Source organism: Canis aureus, chromosome 7 (genome assembly GCF_053574225.1).
Source record: "Canis aureus isolate CA01 chromosome 7, VMU_Caureus_v.1.0, whole genome shotgun sequence".
NCBI lineage: Eukaryota > Metazoa > Chordata > Mammalia > Carnivora > Canidae > Canis > Canis aureus.
The window spans coordinates 64,354,497-64,375,669 of NC_135617.1; the positions used below are offsets into that span (position 1 = coordinate 64,354,497).

The 21,173-nt window shown below is 48.7% G+C and overlaps 1 protein-coding gene across 20 annotated transcripts in view; it reads left to right on the plus strand.

Annotated features, from left to right (window-relative positions):
- Positions 1 to 21,173, plus strand: part of KIF6 (kinesin family member 6) — a 381,228-nt gene that overhangs the window by 346,072 nt on the left and 13,983 nt on the right. For all 20 annotated transcript variants that reach the window (XR_013383557.1, XR_013383558.1, XR_013383556.1 and 17 more), the window contains 5 exons: positions 5,809 to 5,893; positions 7,429 to 7,564; positions 10,044 to 10,141; positions 19,103 to 19,192; positions 20,750 to 20,856. Coding sequence is in view for 7 of the 20 variants with exons in the window: in XM_077904139.1 (XP_077760265.1) it covers positions 5,809 to 5,893; positions 7,429 to 7,564; positions 10,044 to 10,141; positions 19,103 to 19,192; positions 20,750 to 20,856 (516 nt within the window). In the remaining 13 variants the exon portion in view is untranslated. The remainder of the gene's footprint in view (positions 1 to 5,808; positions 5,894 to 7,428; positions 7,565 to 10,043; positions 10,142 to 19,102; positions 19,193 to 20,749; positions 20,857 to 21,173) is intronic.

Below are 21,173 nucleotides of genomic sequence, written 5' to 3' on the forward strand. Positions count from 1 at the left end.
AGCCCCAGATCTGAAAGGCATTCACAGAAAAAGGGCACCGCCTGCCTTCAAATGCGAGGACAAGTCAATACAGACTTCAGTGATCTGCCCCAGGGCTTCCTTCATTATCAGAATCACTTCCAGAGGAAAAAACACCAGCTTTGAAGTGAGACAGAGGCGGGTCCTGACCCCAGCTCTCTTTACTGGCAGTGTGATCCTGGGCAGACTATTTCCCCTGAGCTCAGTTTCCCCATCTGTCGTGGGGCTGTGAAAATTGTCTAAAATAAGACACAGGAGGTACCTGACCCATCTGAGCAGCCCTGCGGTGGGTATCTCACATTTTGTCTACTGTCTACAAGGTCAAGCGCAGGCAGCTCCAGCCCTGCAAGGGGTGTGTCTTCCTTGCTGGAAACCTCTGGGCCCCTTTTCCCCCCTGTGGCTCCCAGAAGTCTGGGAAGTGTACGGGAGCCAAGGGACACACTAGCCCCATATACTATCCCATCAAATCCTCTGCGGGTTCTGCACTCCTTGTAACTCCTGCACAGAGTACTTGCATTGAAACTGGGTGCAGAGCCTTGAGCAGTGTTTCTTAGCAAGGGCTGATCATCAGAGTCCCCAAGGAACCTACTGGAAGACTCTAGCTCAGTAGAGCTAGAGCAGGGCCCAGCTATCTCTGTGCTTTTACCAGCATCTCATGTGCACACCCAGTAGAGAGCCACTGACCCAAAGAAATAATATCCTGCACATTTCAGACACTGAATGACTGTAGAAGAGTTTTAGGGTGTAGGTGTGTGTGTGTGTGTGTGTGTGTGTGCGCGCGCACGCGTCTGCACACATGATGTTATGTTTAAGAGGAGGGTATGGGGAAGCAGGAAGAGAAATTATAATGGTCTATTCAGTGTCTCCAAATCCCACCAGGTTGGAAGGGGCCCACAGGGAGCCAGCCTTCCCAGCAGGGGCCTCTTTTGTCCTCATGCTGCTAATTCCCAAATACCTGACACTTCAAGAGGTGGGGTCAGCCTGGGACTGAGGGTGCCCTGTTTGAAGTTTCAGATACTATGTGACCACTCAGGGCTCCCTCCTTGTGTGACATTCATATCTACAGCTGCTGAAAAGAAACCCTTCTTTCTTGCTTTTGTATTGCTCTGGAGCCAGCCGCCTGAGCGGAGTCACAGTGTCACCTCATAGGCCACTCAGGGCTCTGGCCCCCTGTGCTCCTGGCCCAGCCAGAATCCTGTGATAGAAAGGCAGGCCCCCCCGTGCCTCCTGTCAGGTGACTGGAGGTCCTGTCCCTGGCCACAGTCCCAGTGGGCATGGAGACTTACAAAGCCCCAGTGGCCTTCACTTACTCTGTCTTCCTCTGTTCTTGCTCAGCCGCTTTGGTTGGGTCCCCTTTCAGTCCCCAGCCCCTCTTTCTCTTCAGACCAGACTGATAAGCCCCACCTCAGGAAGCATCAGAAGCAGCCAGGGCTGTCTCCTGGGGGGGTTACAATGCATTGCACTGAGCAAACATCACCTTTGGCAATAACCCATTGGTTGCCATGACAACGTGGACAGCTTGTGTCCTGGGGATATGTTGTGCCCTCCTTCCAGCTGCCCGAGGTCCCCTGCCCCAGCTTTCTTTCCCACATCCTTTCAATAGGCTTACAGCATCCTGGCGCCAGCTCACACGGACCATTCTTTAGTTTGGAGCAGCTTTGTCTGGATCGGCAAAGAACTGCTTGGCTTAGTTATCAAAGGAATAGATCAAGCCATTTCTGTCCTCAAAATGCTCTAGCCTCAAAGCTGAGATCCTTACCAGGGCCTACAAGGTCCTACATGATCTGGCCTCAGCTCCCACTGCTCTCCCCGACCAGCCTTCCCAGGCACACTAGCTTTCTTGCAGTTCCTCAGAAGGCCCGAGCAGATGTACCTCAGGCCCTTTGCACTCGCTGCTATACTCTCCATCCTGATTTCTGCATGCTTGTTCTCTCCCCTCATTCAGGTCTTTGGCCTCTCCTCAGCGACGCCTCTCCGACCGCTCAACCCTAACATAGCAGCCCTCCACCCTTTATCCAGCTCTTTCTCCTCATGGTGCCCTTCAGTCCCATGTCAACTCAACATTACGTTAACTCAGCTTTTTTTGTGGATTCAGTGTCCACCTTCCCCAGTAGGCCGCCCCTGCAATGGGGGCAGCCCATTTGTTACATGAGTGAATGAATGACAGCCATTGGATTCAAAGCTGGCTTTTCCATTTGGTAGCTTATGGCATGGTGCAAGCCTCCTGGTCACCCAAGCTTTGGTCTCCTTGTCTGCAAAACAGAGGTGATATCATCTGCTAGCCGGAATGACAGGAATAAATGAGGCAGCACAGAGAATAGAACCGAGAGCATGCCCCACAGACAGCAGCTGACATCATCTCCTATTCTTGGGTCAGCTGCATTCAGAGTAATGCTCTCTCTGCCCGAGGCCACCCACGCATCTCCAAGGCACCTGCCACTGTGATCTGCCAGGGAAGCCTGCAAGATGCCCTGCCCAAGGGGAAGACGGGAGCCAAGGGACACACTAGCCCCATGGGGCTAGTGGAGCGATGGGGTGGAGCAAGAACTCTCTCCCGCAGAGGGCCTCCCCACTCGTGCTGGGCAGCCACGGCCTTTAGATGGGAAACCAAGTCACCTCAGCCTCCCCTTGTGAAGCCCTTAGGGACAGCCTCGGCCAGCTGGGTGAGACGCCTGCTGCGGCCCCGGCGGTCTCTCCTGCAGCCAGCGTCTGCGGGGTGCCCAGCCAGCCACTACAGATCAGGGCCTTCGCCCCATCTCTCAGGGGCTTCCTTGGCGTGGAGCCAAAAAGTGTTCAAACAAAGAAGGAGGTTCGCAGCTTTCCTTTTTCAACCGGCTGGAAGATAGATTTGCTCATTTCTGAACCTCTTAAGTGACCGCGAAACATTCTGTCCATTTCAGGTCCTACCATTATCAGTTTGATGTGAAGATACTGCCTTCCAGTTTATCACATTTTTCAGGGAGGGCAAGGGCCATGCACACACTTAGCATTGAGTGTCCACTGCACTGGGAGCCTGAACAAAGCCCAGGGGAAATGCGAAGAGCAGGAGGACCAGACCCTGCTCTCCAGGTGCTCCCGGTACCTGTGCCGGGGGGGGGGGGGGGGGGGGGGGCGGGGCGGCGGCCGGGGTGGCAATGTGGCCAGGCAGCCAACTCCTTAGGGCCAAAAAATGCACCAGCATGGGTGACCTGGCATCTTCAGTTGGCGAATCCAATGGTATCTGCATCTCCCGTGTTCAGGTGATGGAATCACACACTCATCCAGTCAGTTTATGGGAGACAGCTGTCACTTGACACGCAGGAGAGAGAGTATCAGGTGCCTGGACTGAGAGAAAGGAGAGACTCCTAATCTGCTTTGCATATTGTGCAGTGAGTTAGACAATGACATAAAAGGCACAGAGTAGAGGCATGACAGGCTGAGGCTTAACCCCCAAAAGATGGGAAGTGTGGCGTTTAGGATCCAAAGAACAATCACGCTGAAATAGGATGTGTTTTGACAGCCACTCATAAAAATATGCAAGTGTTTAAACACAAACTTCGGACAGCCCAGGTGGCTCAGCGGTTTAGCACCGCCTTTGGCCCAGGATGTGATCCTGGAGACCCGGGATCGAGCCTCATGTCAGGTTCCCTGCGTGGAGCCTGCTTCTCCCTCTGCCTGTGTCTCTGCCTCTCTCTGTGTGTCTCATGAATAAATAAATAAAATATTTAAAAAATAAATAAACCGGGGATCCCTGGGTGGCGCAGCTGTTTGGCACCTGCCTTTGGCCCAGGGCGCGATCCTGGAGACCCGGGATCGAATCCCACATCGGGCTCCCGGTGCATAGAGCCTGCTTCTCCCTCTGCCTGTGTCTCTGCCTCTTTCTCTCTCTCTGTGACTATCATAAAATAAAAATAAATAAATAAATAAATAAATAAATAAATAAATAAATAAACCCAAGCTCCATAGAAGCCAGTGACAAACTGACATGGCCATGACAGTGACAAAGCTGTTGAAAAATACCTGCACTTGTTGGGGGGCAGGGGGCAGGGGAGCTGCCTGGTATATGCCCTGAGTCCTTTGGAACCAGCAAAGTTTGAGTTCAAATCCCAACTCTGCTCATTAGCTGTGTGACCCTGGGTTATTCACAACCCTCTCTGAGCCTCAGAATCTAACGGAAATGAGATGGTAAGACCCTCCCTGCTGGGTTAGTTTGAGAATTAGCAATAAGGTGAGGGCATCTAGCTCCGTGCCTGGAGGAACTTGTGAGAACCTAGCAGATAGCAGGCATTCAATAAATGGTCACTGTTCATAATTTACCTGCTATAGAAATATAGAACGTGCATTTTTAAGAGGTTGGAGGGCCGTTCTCTACCCTGGCCCTTTCAGACCTATCTGGAGTATTAGGTCCAGATTTAGACTCTAATCCTTGAGACTAGTCAGAAAGCAACCCTGTCACTGAGCCCTTAGATGAGGGAGGTAAGCAGAGCTAGCCCGAGAATAAAGCTCCGGATGCATAATTGGTACACTATTTTGTTGTTGTTGTTGTTGTTGTTGTTGTTGTTGTTGTTGTGAAAATCTCTAAAGAACCATCAAATTAAGAAGGAAGACATGCTCTGCTGCTCCAAAGACCCAAAGTAGAGGTGGAAAGAAGTTAGTGGGGTGGGTCTCAGCCCAAAGGAAGAGAAAACAGAGCTACCCACAATGAAATGGGCCACCGTGCAAAGTAGTGAGCTCCTGCCCCCTGGAAATATTTGGGCAGAAAGCAGATGACCATCTGTCAGAAATGTTAATAGAAGGAATTTCTGGAACCAAGCCTCTTTGCAACCAAACAAAGCTAGATTTGGATCCGGATTCCTGAAGTTAGCCGGGTGGCCTTGGGCAAGTTGACCTCTTTGAACCTCGGTATCCTTCTCTGCAAAATGAGAACAACAATGCTTCAAATGAGTACTAGAAGGATGAAGTCTGATCTTGTCCAGAATGCTCCTGGCCAAAAGTGGGTTCTCCCCTACATGGAGCAAAAAGCAGAGCTGTGTGACTTCCAAGATGCCCCCTGTGAGGCTAGGAAATGCAGAGCAACCACAGTGACTCCTGGGGGGACAAATTGGCCCCACCCAGCAGGCTGGGAGAGGCCAGGCCCCAGACAAGCAGGCAGCTAGGCAGCCAGTAGCAGTGGTCGGCATGCGTGGGAACACAGCCCTCACCCAGAGCGTGGCACGTTCCCGTCGCCCTGTCTCACGGGCAGGGCACCTGAATGTGTTCTCAGCTCTGGCTGCGTGTTAGCATTGCTTGGGTCAATGAGGCGTGGGAACCTTGGCTTTGGAGGGAAGTCAAAAATAGGAAACATGATCTGAGGCCAGAGACTCTTAGCACCTCCACTGGTGCAAAGACAGATGTGACAAATGTGAGACAGTTCAGTGATGTCTTCCTGGTTTGTGAGGGGCTCTGCAGCAGAGGATGGGAAAATGCTATTTTGCATCTTCCCTCGGGATTCAAGAGGAAATAAGTGAACTCAACAGTAAAAGGATTAGTAGCAATGTAAGGAGGAATTCTCTTCCAGTGGCAGATGTTGGACTGTGGGAGGGACAGCCGAATAATCGTGGAAGCCTCTCCTCACAGGCTTTCAGCCGAGCAGAGATCGCCGTCCAGAGGAGGGGGCCAAAGCAGACTCCCACCCGAAGGCCCTGGAAGGTACTCACAGAGTCCCCTTTCGTCTTGGGATACACTTTACTCTGTCCTCTGCCCTAAGTACCCCACTTCTCCTTTTACCTTTCTTCTTTGTTGGAGTAACCCATTGGCCTCTTCCTTCTACAGGCGTCTCAGAAAACATAGCCATGCCTTCGATGCCAGACTTGCTGGAAGAGAAGCTTCGATCACAACTGGAGGAAGAAAAGAGAAGGTACCCTTTCGTTTCACCTCACCCAGCCTCCTGGGCTCTCAGGGATGACCTGGAGCTGCGCAGGCTAGGCAGAGTGGCCACTCCCCAACCCAGGGCTGGAGCTGCTCTGGGAAGTGGGTCCAGTAGCTGGGTCCTCAAATAGCTGGAGGGTGTGCTGCCTTTGAGCAGATGGGTATGGGATGCAGGGACCATAAGCTGAGTGAGATTGGAATCAGGAGCAGAAGGCCCAGGGGGCTGGGGAGCCCATGCAGAGGTTTGCTTGTTGGCATCCTCACCAGCCCCTGGTCCCTGGTCCCGGGCTGCAGCTCAGGAGCAATGAGGCTTATCTACTGCTGCCATCTAGGGGAGTCAAGAAATATGACCGCTGAGGTCTCCCTCCTGCCAATCTACACCTCCCCCCACCCACCGCCTCTGCCTCAGCTTCCCTCCTGAGTCTCCTCACCTGCAGGGTGTCCTCAGAACCTCACACCCTCTTTGCAGCCATTTAGGATCCCAAGATGACTTCACCAACAGAGTGAGGAACCTCAGGCATGAGCAGACACATGGCCACAACTGATACTCAGCATGGGCACAGAATCTCACTTCACGCCCCAGGCCAGGCTCATCGTTCATTCATTGATGGACACTTCGACCAATGTTTGCTATGTCCTGCATGCCATGGAGAGGCTCTGGGGAGAGCAAACAAGTCACCTCCCTAGCCCTCGAGAAGCTGATGGTGGCAATGCTACACGTGCCACCCCTGGGCTGGCAAGGCATGCCCCCTGAGCAAACCCCAGGCCTCTGGCCTCTCCCTAACCCCACCCCCACCCCCCACTCACACACCCCTAACTACCCAAGTCTTGAGCAGAATTAAGCCCCATTCAGCTGGCCCTCAGATTTCTCCCCATAACTGCACTGGGGCTTGTCCTGCAGCTATCCTCCTTCCAGAAAGCCTTGCGCCACCCTCCCAGATGTGCCACAGTTTGCTCTCCACCCTTGGATTTGGCACTGCATTATCCTCTTTCTCCCTCACTCTGTTTATTTTTCCCAGTTTCCTTCCAACCCATCTTTCTTGTGTCTTTATTCCACCATGTGTTGTCCCCTTGATCCACATTTCCAACCTCAAGGTTATCTCAGGAGCCAAGCTGTGTCTGCAGTTTGGCCACTTAACTGTTTCCTGTTGGACAACTCCTGCTCCGTCGTGCCCAAACTTACACAGGCAGTAACAAACGTATGGACACTTCTGTCCTCCACACAAAGGTGAACCAGTGGAATAGAAAGGTGCATTAGACTGGTTTCCAGAGCTGGTTTTCACATCCTGGCCCCTCTGTTTACTGGCCCCGTGCCATAGAGCAAGTTACATAACCTCTCCACGCCTGAGGTTCCGAATCTGTAAAGTGAAGCATCATCTTCATAGGACTGTGTAGAGGGCTGAGTGAGTTTATGTGGCAGCGGCACAGGCAGCCTTCCGAGGCACAGGCCCCACAGCGACACTCCCATCATGGCCTTTCCTCCCTGCTGGTGACCTTCAAGACTCTTCCCTGATTCCACTGTAGGTATAAAACCATGTTCACACACCTGAAGGCCCTGAAGGTGGAGATCGAGCACCTGCAGCTGCTCATGGACAAGGCCAAGGTGAAGCTGCAGAAAGAGTTTGAAGCCTGGTGGACAGAGGAAGCCACCAGCCTGCAGGTATTAGCAGCTGCCCCCTTCACTGCCCCAGAGCCTGCCCCCTTCCTGTGGCCTGGGCGATGTCAGGGCAAGCGGGGAGAGGCTGTCAGAGGCAGAAGAGTGGGGGCTTCCACCCATAGGCCCATGAGCTCTCAGCCGTGGCTCATAAGGCAAGTGCTCATCTTAATAATGAGGAAGGCAAATGGCTGGGGGCTTATTGTCTCTGTGCTCTGGCACCTGATGCATAGAAATGTGGGGGATGGAAGCTGTGCCCAAACCAAGGTATTTGCCACTGTTGCTTTGGGTAATGTTCTCTGGGATACCATATTGACAATATTGACTGTTTTTTACCAGTCATATATGTGTGTGTGTGTGTGTGTGTGTGTGTGTGTGTGTGTACATGTGTATGTATACATAACTATATATTTCTATAATTTATATATGTTATAGAAATTTTGGAAAATAGAGAAAAACACAAAGATGTAAAAATCACCATAACCTGACCATTTAAGGATAACCAACATTAGCATGTTGGTCATATAATTTTATCTTTTTGTCCTATGCATATATTTCCATTGTTTTTATAAAAATAGAATCATATCAGTCTTCAAGTACCACAAACGGCTTTTGTTTTTGGGCCTCACTGAATCACATGACTACCCTTCTATGTTATTGTTCTACATCATTCTAATGGCTGTCACTCGTCCATCATATGAATTTATTTTAATCTGCCTAATCTTCTATTGTGTTTAACGTCTAGGTTGCTTCTAGTTTTGCACTGGAAACATATTTGTAGATAAATGCTTGCGTATTTGCTAGACAGATTCCTGGAAGTTCTCTATCATATTATGAAGGCTAAAATGACTTGTTAAGAAGCGTAATACAAACCCCGGTTCAAATTTTCCTCTGGTAACTCCTCAGCTGTGGCATAATGGAAGTGATGAGATACGTATTATAATATCACTGGTGTGACTAGCAGAACCCTCAGAGAGGCACAGCTGATCCCTCTATTTTAAAGACAAGGAAATTGAGAGCCCAAGAAGTTATTTGGCCAATGACACACAGCCAAGCAGTAACCAGTATGTTACCAAGTAGCCATGTTACCAGACAATAGAGAAAAATATTTGGATAAAATTTAATACACGAGATGACAAAGACAGAACCAATAAGACCAATAAAACAGAAATAAAGTTATCAAAATATTTTTAAAGCAAAGTTATGGTATAATAATATGTATACCACTTTACAGATGTATTGATAAGACCCAAAGAGTGAGCCCAATATTTAACATAATTTCAAAGTGATGGTGAGCACAGTATTTCAGGGTTTCTGCAACAATGTAATATGACATGAAAATATCTGTGATTTCTAAATGGTGACAAAGTCACTGATATTACATATACTGCTATCGTTTGTTGTCTACGCTATATTGTTGAAAGAAATGCTAAATTTCAGGGAGGAATTAGGAAAATTAAAAATGTCATTGGTTCCCTTCTATGGTCCCAGTACCTCTGGGTTCTATCTGTTCTCCCGTGAAGAACCCTTTGTGATGAGGCCATCAGCCCCTGCTGGTGCCCAAGGGAGTTTAGCCACCAAACAGTAGATGATGAGACTCATCCTGTGTGAGTGACATAGGAAGAGTCAAGGCAAGGCTGCTGGATTCGAGCAGTGTATTGCTCATATAGACAGTGAAAACTAGAGTAGCCAAAGATGTCAGCTCCATGTGTCCTCTGCCCCACAGGATGTCACTGAAACAAAACAGACCAGATGACTGCAGTAGGGATGATGGGGCACCCTGTTGTTGAGGAGTGAATTCCAGGCTGCCACTAGGCAGTTTTCTATCCTGCTAATGTACCCTAAGTAGAGCAAGGCATAAAGCCTTGAACTTCATCAGAACATGGGAGGTGATGAGAAACTGTCCCATGATCACCTCCTGGGGAGATAGGAAGGCAAGTGGGAAACAGCCTTGGAGCAGCTATTCACATTCTGAGAGAATCATAGGGCCTTCTGCCAAGACTCAGAGAAGCTGCAATTGAGGCCTGTGTGGAGACGGGCAAGGCTGCTAGGGCACCACGGTGGAGCTATTCCTCTACCTGAAGTGCTCAGTGGATTTCTCCTACCTCCAGTAGCATCTCTTTAGGACAAGGGGAGGCAAAACCGGAGAGGACTTCGGGAGAATTGTCAGACTGCATTTTAAACACCTTTTCCCCACTACAAATAAGCCACAGAGGCTCAATCTGTCTTTAAAATAGAGAAATTTCTAGCACAGAAAAGGAAAAAGAATAAATCAAACATGATCCATAATCCTACCATCCAAGGAGAATATTTTGATGCCCATCATTATAGTCAGTCATCATAATGTCTAGATTAATTTTTCTCCGACACGTTGTATATAACAACTTCCAGAGCTAGCTTTTTCACCTTAAGAACTACATCAAGGACATTTTCCCATGTCAGTAGATTCGAGGTAACACTGTGAAACTCCTTCTTGGTCCAACAGGTAAATTCTCCAGCAGTGAATTCACTCAGTCACGTGAAGCCCTTTCCCCAAACGCCTGAGTTCCAGCAGGAAACATCTCAGCCTCTCTTAAACAAAAGGTAAGGAGAGAACTCTGCTAACAGGGTGAGGGTGCAGAAAAGTTTCCCTACCTCTCCTCTTGCTACTCTAAATGTGTCTCTATGGGCCACCGGATCCAGGAAGATGAATTACTTGTACTGTTACATTAGCTGTAGATACTCAAGCCAGTGGCTTTGAGGTGTGTTTGAGCAATGGTGTTGGGCACACCTCCTAGTCCTTTTTCTCCTGGCTCTGACTGCCAGCGGACCTACTGCTGTGACACCAAGAGCCAAGTGGCTTAGCCATGGCTTAAGCCATGGTCCTGCCCCCTGTGTAGGAAGAAAGGGTTGGCAGTAGGTGGAAGGGAGAGTAGCATGGGAGAGAGAAGGGGAACTGGACAGAGGGGGGATGTTGGTGATAGATCAGGGTGTGGTAGTCCTACCAGGACACAGAGGAGCTCTGATCAAAGACTTGGTCCTAGAACAGATTCAGGATAGATGTGGGCAGCCTCCTATGAGGACGGCCTCCACATAAGGGCAGTCCAGAGCCAGTTCCCTTGAATGCTGGCATGATCCAGAGGGACTCCACTTCCCCCATGCCCACACCACCTTCAGAAGGTAGGTTCCTTCTATGCCATCCACGTTATTATCTTTCCAACCGAACAACTCAGGTGGTAAAGCCAAAGAAGCATGCCTCGGCCATCCTCCATCCCCCAAAGAGATCCACTACTGTCAGGACAGAGGCCAAGGTAGCATGATGGGGACATTGGCCTCTGCCACCAAGGAGCAATCCTTTGACCGGGTTTGAATAGGAGCTAAACTCTCAAGTTGGAAAATGTGAAAGAGAGCTCTTATAAAGAGGTAGTAGTGGTGGAGGGGGGGGAGGCCAGACAGTCCCCTTAATGTGATGTTATGAGAATGGCACATGACCTCTATGGTCTTTTTTTTTTTTTAAGATTTTATTTATTTGAGAGAGAGAATGACTGGGGAGAGGGACAGAGGGAAAAGGAGAAGCGGTCTCCCTCCTGAGCAAGGAGCCTGATGCAGGGCTCGATCCCAGGATCCTGAGATCATGACCTAAGCCGAAGGCAGATGCTTAACTGATTGAGCCACCCAGGTACTCAACCTCTATGATCTCAAAATCCTATAACCTCAGTCCAATCATCAGGAAAACATCATATAAGTCCCAACTGGGAGACATCCTACAAAATACCTGACCAGTACTCCTCAACACTATCAAGGCCATCAAAAACAAGAAAAATGTAAAAAAAAAAAAAAAAAAACAACACTGTCACGGACAAGAGGAGCCTAAGGAGACTTGACAACAAAATATAATGTGCTAGCCTGGATAGGATCCTAGGTCAGAAAAAAAAACACATTAGGTAAAAACTAAGAAAATTCAAACAAAGTATGGATTTTAATTAATAATAATGTATCAGTATTGTTTCATTAGTTGCAACAAATATACCCTACCAATGTAAGATTGAATAATAAGGGAAACTGGGTATAAGGTACATGGTAACCCTTTGTACTACCTTTGCAACTTTTCTGTAAACCTAAAACTATTCATTTGTTGGTGTTTTTAAGCATAGTTGACACACGTTGTTATATTAGTTCAGGTATACAGTGTAGTAATTCCACAAGTCTATACATTATGCTATCATCTCTTTAAAAAATAAAATAAAATAAAATAAATAAAATAAAATAAAATAAAATAAAATAAAATAAAATGAAATAAAATAATAAAATAAAATAAAAGCCAGCCAGTTAGCCCTCCACCACTTGATCGACATTCTCCCTGGACTTCTGCACATCTCCCATCGTGGCCCTCAGTGCCAGCACTTCCACTTGTGTTCTAGTTTTAGCACTTCCACTTCCACCTTCTATCTGAGCCCCTAAGTCCAGAGTCTGCAGCTGGCAAAGTATGTTCTGTTTAGTTAGCCTGGAGTTTTAAAAGGCAGGGGGGTAGATCCATAAAAGAAGAAAAAAAAGCTGGACTTTATTAAAACTTAAAACATCACTCTGCAAAAGACACTGATAAGAAAAGGAAAAGGTGAGCCACAGAATGGAGAAGATATTTTCAAAACATATATCTGATAAAGGACTTGTATCCAAAATAGATAAAAACTTAAAATTCAAAAAATAAGGAAAACAGCCCAATTTAAAAATGGGCAAAAGATCTGAAACAGCCACCTCGCCCAAGAAGATTTACAGATGTATGTGTATGACAAAATGCTCAATATCATGTGTCATTAGGGAATTGCACATTAAAGCAACGATGAAACACCACTACCCATCTACTGGACTGGCTAAAATCCAAAAACACTAACATCAACGAATGCTGGTGAGGCTGTGGATCTACGGGAATTCTCAGTCTTTGCTAGTGGGGATGCAAAGTGGTATGATCCCTTGGGAAAACAATTTGATGGTTTCTTACTCACCTAAACATATTCTTACCGGAGAATTCAAAGGTCATGCTCCTTAGCATTTACCGAAATGAGTTAAAAACTTACTTCCTTACAAAAACCTATGCATGGATGTTTATAGCAGCTTTATTCATAATTGCCCTAAACTGGAAGCAACCAAATATCCTTCAAAAGGTAAATGGATAAACCAACTGTGGTACATCCAGACAATGAACCATTCTGCAGTGCTAAAAAGAAATGAGGTACTAAGCCATAAAACGACATAGAGGAAGCTTAAATTCGTATTACTAAGTGAAAGAAGCCAATCCGACAAGGCTACATAGTGTGTGGTTCCAACATGACATTCTAGAAAGGGCAAAACTATGGAGTCAGTAGAAGGACTAGTGATCGCCAGGGTGAGAGAGGAGGGGTGGCAAGGATGAATGGGGGAACACTGGGGATTTTTAAGGCAGTGAAACTATTCTGTATGATACGTAATCATGGGCATATGATATTGTGCATTTGTTAAAATTTCCTAGAACTGTACAACAGAAAGAGTGAACTGCTAGATAAACTATGGATTTTGAGTTAACAATAATGTATCTATATTGATTCATCAGTTGTAACAAATGTACAACACTAATGCAAGATGCTAATAATGGGGGAAACTACAAGGTGGGAGAGGGGAGTTGTATGGAAACTCTCCGTACCATCTACTCAATTCTCCGTAAACCTAAAAATTCTCAAAAAAAAAAAAAAAAAGGTCTATCAATTTAAATTCTTTAAAAAGGCAGTGTAAGTAGACTTGCTCTACGGCAATACAGGTAGCTTAGCCTTAGTGTCCTACACTGGTCCTCTCTGGGCATTGACTCAGGTACCTGCCAACCTCTGGAACACTTGAGTTTGCAACCCTTGTATAGCTGCCTGCTTCCCTCTGAAACTCTTGGACTACACAGAACATGTTTAAATGGCTGGGCCAAAAGCACAGGGCTTTCCCTGGTCATTGCTCTGGCTCAGTCCCGAGCCTCTCATGTGTCCCACACAACCATACGTGTTCCTCCCAATTATGAGTCTCAGAGCCCCTGATTATTTCCCCAGCCTCTTTTCTAGATCTCTTGCAGAGATCCTTACTGGTAGAAATATCCTGCCCAGCAAATAGGAAACTCCATTCATAAGTTTTCTTTTGTTTCAAAGATAATACACTGTGTGCATGCATGTGTGTGTATGCATTTACATGCATGTGTGTGTGTTTGTGTGTATGTGTCAAGGCCCAGTACACACATTCCAGGGCTATAAGATAGAATAGACTAAGCCTGCCAAGTGAAGTTCAGAACCCTGAATTTCAAAGGTGTGTATCAGATCAGCCATCAGAGCTTTTCTCAAAATCTTGCTCCCAGAACTCTAGCCCAGGCCCCTTTGGTGACCACTGGCAAGAGAGCCATTGGGGAGATAGCCCAGATAGGCCTTGGAGTGCTGTTCATGTCCAGTGGCAGCTAGTGCTCTGGTTGGACTCTAACTCGGCAGAGCCAACCAAGCGTCCTGAACAGTGTTTGCTAAGACACTTCAACTGTGAGTAGTTGGCACCCCTAAATTCCCTCCATGCAGCAGTTTGGATACCCAGAATTATAGTCAGAAAGTTTCTAATAGGTAAGAGGAAAAGGTCCCTACTAGAGAAAGGGAGAAGAGTAGGGGCTTCACCTCTGACAAAGAAATCACCTACTACATGCTTTATAACGCTAGCAGAAAAGAGCTCACAAGACTCTAGCAGGGGTGAGGCAGGATGGACACATCATAGCTTCTCAGACATTCTCTGCCAATACCTGGCATTGAGAATTATTTGTTGGTGTCCTTAAATTCCCCAAGGAGATAGCATTAGCTCTCTTCTCTTATAGTAATAGTACCCTGTCATTTCTCGAGGGCCTTGTAGGCCAAGCACTGAGCAAATGTGCAATATATATATATATCATCATCCCCATTTTACAGATGAGAACACTTGGGCTCTGAGAATTCAATCTGCTTGCTGGGGGTCTCCCAGCTAATCAGTGGCTAGGCAGGATTGGAACCCAGGCCTCTCAGTGTCCAGCTACTGTGCTCACTCTTCACATCAATGACTGCCCTTGAGGGACACATGTCTATTCTGTTGCTTTAGTAGGAAGTGGCATTTTCCAGCCCATATTCTGTGCTATTTCATACAACTGTGCCAGGATTTTCAGCAAATACACCTACACTTGCTTACAAAGCCAACCTCTGATTGGAAAACCAGAACTTCCTGCTATTGGCTGCCACCACTTCTCTTGAGAAACCCTGAATTCAATCTCCTCATTTAACTAACTGAGTCCTGGAAAAGGAAAGGGATTTTTTTTTTTTTTAGATTTTATTTATTTATTCACAATACACAGAGAGAGAGAGGCAAAGACACAGGCAGAGGGAGAAGCAGGCTCCCTGCAGGGAGCCTGATGCAGGACTCAACCTCAGGACCATTAGATCACGACCTGAGGAGAAGGCAGACACTAAACCACTGAGCCACTCAGGTGTCCCAAGAAAAGGGATATTTCTCCATAGTTGATTTTGTGGAGAGCTACAGCTTAATCCTGAACTTCAGACTCCAAGCTGAGTGGTGGTACTTCCTTTCTTCCCATTTCTCTCCCCACCGCCCGCTCCCTCCCTCCTCTCCTCTCTCTGCTTCACTCCTGCGCTCCATTCTTCCCCATCCCTTTCTTCCACCTTCTGGCTCTGCTCATCTTTATTCCCACCTTACATTCCCTTTCTCCCTCTTCTTTATTTGTCTTCTTGACCCTCCTCCATGCTCTCTATCAGCCAAGACTGCCTCTCTGTATTGCTTGTCCATCTGTCCCCTGTGCCACCAGCATTAGCCTGCCAGCTTCTGTGAGAGAGTGTCCACCATAGAAAAGGCCTAAGAACCAGCCACTGTGCAGGGCCTCCTAGAATCTTCTTGGGGAATCACTGTAAGAATCATGCTCCCCTCTCAGCACCCACCTGTGTTAGAAGTAGAGCCTTGGCATTCCTGGATGTTCCTGAGACATCCCAATTGAAGATGATTCCTGATGTGCTTGCCAAGAAACCCTTAACCCTGCAGCTCCAAGCACTGGGTTTCAGAAGTGTGCATCAGACCGCTATTGGTTACCTGCAAGGAGTATCCTCAGTTTATACTTTCACAAAGATGTCTAAAACAACTCATTATAGTTCTTTCAAGCAGCAGGTTCTCAGACAAGGCAGCTTCCCCCTTGTGGATTTCCTCATCTTGTCTTTAAGATGCATCAAGGTCCCTCTGACACTATTGTTGCATGAGCAGGTAAACGTGCTAGTGCCATTGAAGAGCTGCTGGGGTGAGAGAGCCACAGTCTGCTGGCTGTTTCCACCCGAGCTCCAGAGTGGCTGCTCCAGATGGACTCACTGCAGGCCTGGGGCTGGTCCTCTGCTCCTCAGGTTCTGAAAGAAACCTGATCTCATCACTTCCTCAGGGATGCCCAGAGCCTGCGGGCTGATCACACTAAATTCATCATGACACTCTGACTGGCAACCCAGGAGGCCAATTATTAATACTACTTATTAATCCTTATTAAGAAAAAGATAGTTAATTCTGATGGCTAGTGTATTCTTTCTCCAGAAGGAATGTCAACATGAGAGAAATGAATGCAGTGTGAAAGGCTGGTTGGTCAGGAAAGAAGACAAAAGTAATTTGTGGTGTGACCCCTGAGGGTTAAGAAACTGAGCTGTGAAATCCAGGGACACTTGAGCAGCTTTGAGACTGGAGGAATCATTTCCCTCAGGACCCCCAAGCCTTCACATTGTGCAATCCTCCTGCATGGTCGTGGCAACATGTTGGGCATCTCGGCCACTGCTGAGGGTGCCAGATACCCCCATCTTTCCATGGTGTGATCACAACACCTTTCTGCCCTGCCCACATCCACCTCTACCCCTCTTCCACCTACTACCAACCCTCAACAGTTTGTACCTGTGGATGCTTACTGGAATCTTAGACAAAGATCCACTGGGAATCCACAGGGAATCCACTGAGTTAATGAGCCATTTGAGTGCCAGTGACCTGATCTTGCAAGACCTGCTACAGTTTGCAAACTGACTTTGATGCAATGTAATTAAAGCACCTGCAGAATGGAAGTCTGCCCCAGGACCACTCAGAAGGAGCCCTGATCGTTGGTCACTGTTCTCCAAAGAAAAGCATGCAGAGCCTGCCACCTTGTGGCTGCTTCTAATTTGATAGCACCCCCGACCAGACAGCACAGATGCTACTCTCCCCAGACCACCGACCACCCCATGGAGTCTCTGGGGTGCAGGGAAATAGGCGGGGCGGGTGGGGGGGGGATTCCCAGGCTCTGATTTCCTTTCCTGTTTGTTTGAGCCACAGTCTCAAACCTGTGGAGGCCGACCCAGGGAAAAAGGCCCTGTGGCTAGCTGAGATGGGAGAAGGCAAAGGGCTGGAGCAGGGCAAGGGGCTGCACTCGTGGGTGAGGCAGCAGGTTGTCCGGCCTGTGGAGGGATGCACGGCCTGTGATGGTGCAGGCTAGGCAAAGCCAGTGCCCCCGTCTAACCCTAGCCCACTTCGCAGCCGTGGGGTGCCCCCACAATGTCCCCATCTGTTAAGGAGGGCTCCGACCAGGTGACTTTTTAGGTCTCTTCCAGCTCTGATATGGCATCTAGGCAGGACCATCACAAAGCAAGAGAGAGAATCCCATCACATCACTGGCATCCTGGGGCTGCTTTGGCCTTTTCACTCCCCAAGGGGCAGTGTCAGGTTCTGCTGTTTGCAACCAAGAATCCAAGGCAAGGTGGTCAATGGGCAAATCCTCTCCTGCCTGAGCTGTTGGGTCCGACTGGCCACTTGGGAGCAGGGGCTGGTCAGCGCATCCCCAGCACATGCTTCCTCGGAACACCACAGAGCCAAATCTGGCGGATAAAGCATTATGGCTGAGAGCATGGATCCTGACGCCTCCCAGAGTTGTGGGGCAGATTCAGATTCCGTCACTAGCCAGCTGGTAACTTGTAGAATTTCTTTACCCTTCCTATGCCTCCATTTCCTCACCTTTGTAATGAAGATAATGAGGCTATTGACAGGAGCAAATGGCATGATGTTTGCAGAGCACTTTCCAGGATCTGGGGAGTAGACAGTGTCTGTAAATGACAGCTATTCTGTGGACATGCACTGTTCTTCCAAGTTAAGGGACGAATGGCCTGGAAGGCAACTGGGAGATGATACCGGCTGCCTCCTCTAGTTCAAAAGTGGAGGGAATTGCCTGCTTTCAACAGACCAGACAGCCTCTACCCAAAGCTGTAGGGGCAAGGTCTCCCTGCAGAACCATGAGGGCATGACCCCGGCCCTACAGAGCCCAGCAGGCCCTTTACTCAATGGGTCCAGAAGACAGGACCATCACCCCAGTGAGTCCAGTGGGCAGAACATTGGACCAGAGAGTATTATTTTCAAGCTTTAAGATCTCACAGAGTTTGCACTGCTAGGTTTTAGACCTGCTTAGAACCCATCATTCCTTCCTTCTTTCCCCTTTCTCTCTTGTGAAATGGGAATGTTTAGCCTATGCCCGTCCAACATTTTATTTTGGAAGCACATAACTTGTCTGGTTTCCCAGGTTCACGGCTGGTGAGAAATTCCACCTCAGTGTGATTCGACTTCCGGTCTCACCTATATTCGATTTAGATGGGACTTTGGACTTTAGAGTTGATGCTCAGGCGCATTAAGGCTTTGGGAGTTGGTGAGATGGAAGGCATGTATTTTGCACAATGAGAAGGACATGAATTTGCCAGGAGGTGGTAGGGGTAGAATGCATCCTCTAAAAATTCATTTGTTGAAGCCTAATCCCAGATGTGATGGTATTTGGAGGCGGGTCTTTAAGTCACAAGGGTGGAGCCCTCAAGAAGGGGACCAGTGTCTCTGTCGGAAGAGGCAGAGAGCTAGCTCACTCTCTTTCCATCTTATGAGAACCCAAGGAGAATGTGTCAGGCTGCCAGAAGAGGACTGGAAGAGGACCGATGTGAGAACATGACCATGCTGTACCCTGATCTCAGACCCCCAGCCTCTGTGAGAGGCAAATTCCCATTGTGTGAGCCACCCATGAGCTCCCCATGACACTGTCCATTGACAAAGGATTCCTGGCTCCTGTTGTGATCAGCTCAGGCTGCCGTAACCAAATGCCATAGACTAGGCGGCTTAAATAATAGGAACTTATTTATTTCTCATAGTTCTGGAGGCTGGAATTCCCAGATCAAGGTCCAACAAAATCAGTTGCTGGAAAGGACCCTATTCTTGGCTTGCAGAAGGCCGTGTTCTCACTGTGTCCTCACATAGTAGAGAGAGAAAGAGCTCTCTTCCTCTTCTCATTAGGGCACCAATCCCCTCTTGGGGGTCCCACCCTCATGACCTCAACAAAACCTAACTACCTCCCAAAGGCTTCACCTCCACACACCATTGCCTTGGTTGTTAGGGCTGTGGCATATGAATTTGGGAGGACACGAACATTCGATCCATACAGCTCCTAAACATGCACCTACATTCCTTTCCCGTAAATCTCCTCTCATACCTTTTCCTTTTGTCGTTTTTCTTTTGCAGCAATGTGAATGCCAGGAAAATCTTGCCCTCGCCTTCCCCCATCCCACACAGCCAGGAACACAACAGCACCAGCGCCTCCCTGGAAAGCAGGTCTGTCTCCTCCTCCCTCTGATGCCCCTGACGGCCCCCACCATGGGTGGGATGGGGTGGTTCTCTTACCCCACATCCTCAGGAGCCCCTTGCCTGGTTGCTGCACAGACAGAGCTCAGGGCAGGCCTCCACCCTGGCACCCCAGCAAATCCCTGCAGTCTCTCACAGGTGCTGAGTCCCAAAGCTGCATAGTTTTCTCCCTCTGAGAAAAGCAAAAGTCTTGGAGGAGAGCAGTCTAGGGAAAGGACACAGCCAAAGCAAAGGCCCTGAGACCAGAAGGGATTCATGTTATTGAGTAACAGAATAACAGGCTGTATGTGCGGGTCACGGAGCAAAGCCGATAAGGCCTCTCCCCAGCAGTGCTCCTATGCCCTCTGACTAGAACTCTTGAGCACCCTTCTTCCCCCAGCAAGACTCTACTCACCTCCCAAGCCATCCCAGGGTGAGGTCCAGCCAAGACCGACTCCAAGTTCAGACAGAGAGAAGAGCCCGGCACAGTCCCGCCAGAGCACTTCTCAAGGGTTTCAGCTGGATGCCAACATAATTACTTGTGATGATGAACAGCCCTTTATTATGTACTGTCCTCACTGTCTTCTAAGACAGCGGGTACTGTCATCTGCTGTGTGGAGTGACTGTATGAAGCGGAGGCCTGGGAGGCTGGGAGGGCACTGCTTTGAATGTTCTCCAAGAGGGCATATATTGGATGGCAAAAGAGGAAGGAGAAAGGCACATACATTCTTCCTTTTTTAAGGGAATTTCTTGGAAATCCCACACTTCTTCTTTGTGGGATTTCCAAGTTTCATTGGCTGGAACCTGGTCACCTGACTGCACATAGCTGCAAAGGAGGCATAGCTGCGAAGGAGGCTGGGAAATGTAGTATATTTTTTTCTATATTGCCATGGCAACGTATTCAGCTAACTATCATGTTTTTACGAAGAGAGGAGAGAATAGTTATCTGCCCCAAGAGCAAGCAGCTAAGCTATGGTAGGTGATGGGGCCACACAAGGCAGATGTGTTGAAGGAGACAGGCCCCAGGTGGAATGGGCTTGCTTTAGGTAAGGTGGGGTGGGGATTTGGGGGGGGGACAGCAAAAGTGCTGAGCACATTTGCTGATGAGTGCATCCAACCATGCAAAGGTCCTGGAGGAGAGCAGTCCAGGGAAAGGACACAGCCAAAGCAAAGGACCTGAGGGCAGAAGGGACTCATGTTATTGAGTAACAGAATAACAGAATGGCAGAGAGGCCAGAGCACAGTACGGGGGGGGGGGGGGGGGGTGGAGGCAGCAGATCACACAGGAGGAGAGTCTGAGTTCCATTCCAAGAAGGATGTGAGAAGCCACTAACAGGATTAAGACGGGGTGCAGGGGGAGGGCATGATGCGTTTGCATGTGAAGGGATTGCTGTGGCTTCTGCCCAGACTTGGTAGAGGGGTGAGGAGGCAGACAGTGGTCTCACAGCCTCCTGGGTGAGATCTGGTCGCTGAACATGGGAAGCACTTGGGAAAGGTAAGCATGGAGTCCAAGTGCAGTAGTGATGTGTGACATGTGGTTGTCCTCAGTGTCCCTGAGAGGCCAGCATCATCCGTCCCTCTCACCGGGGACAGCCAGACGGACTCTGACATCCTGGCATTCATCAAGGCCAGACAGAGCATTCTGCAGAAGAAATGTAAGTGCACCTCCTCCAGGGCCACAGGTCACCCCACTCCGCTCACCAACCCTTGGGGGCAGGAGGGAAAAGGCCAGAGCAAGAAGTGAGCTGAGAAGGAGGTAGGAAGCTTCCTGCATCTTCCTGGGACCACAGAACTGACTTGTGGTCACTTCACACGTGCCTGGCCTCTGCTTCCCCCTGGAAAAGGCTCCAGGAGGCAGCATCACAAACACCAAGAGAGGCCCGAGGGCGGCAGGCCCAGGGAGCTGCCGCCCTGCTTGGGAAAGCCTCCCTCCGTCTTGCAGATCCTCACCTCCTTGTGTTCTCTGTCCCCA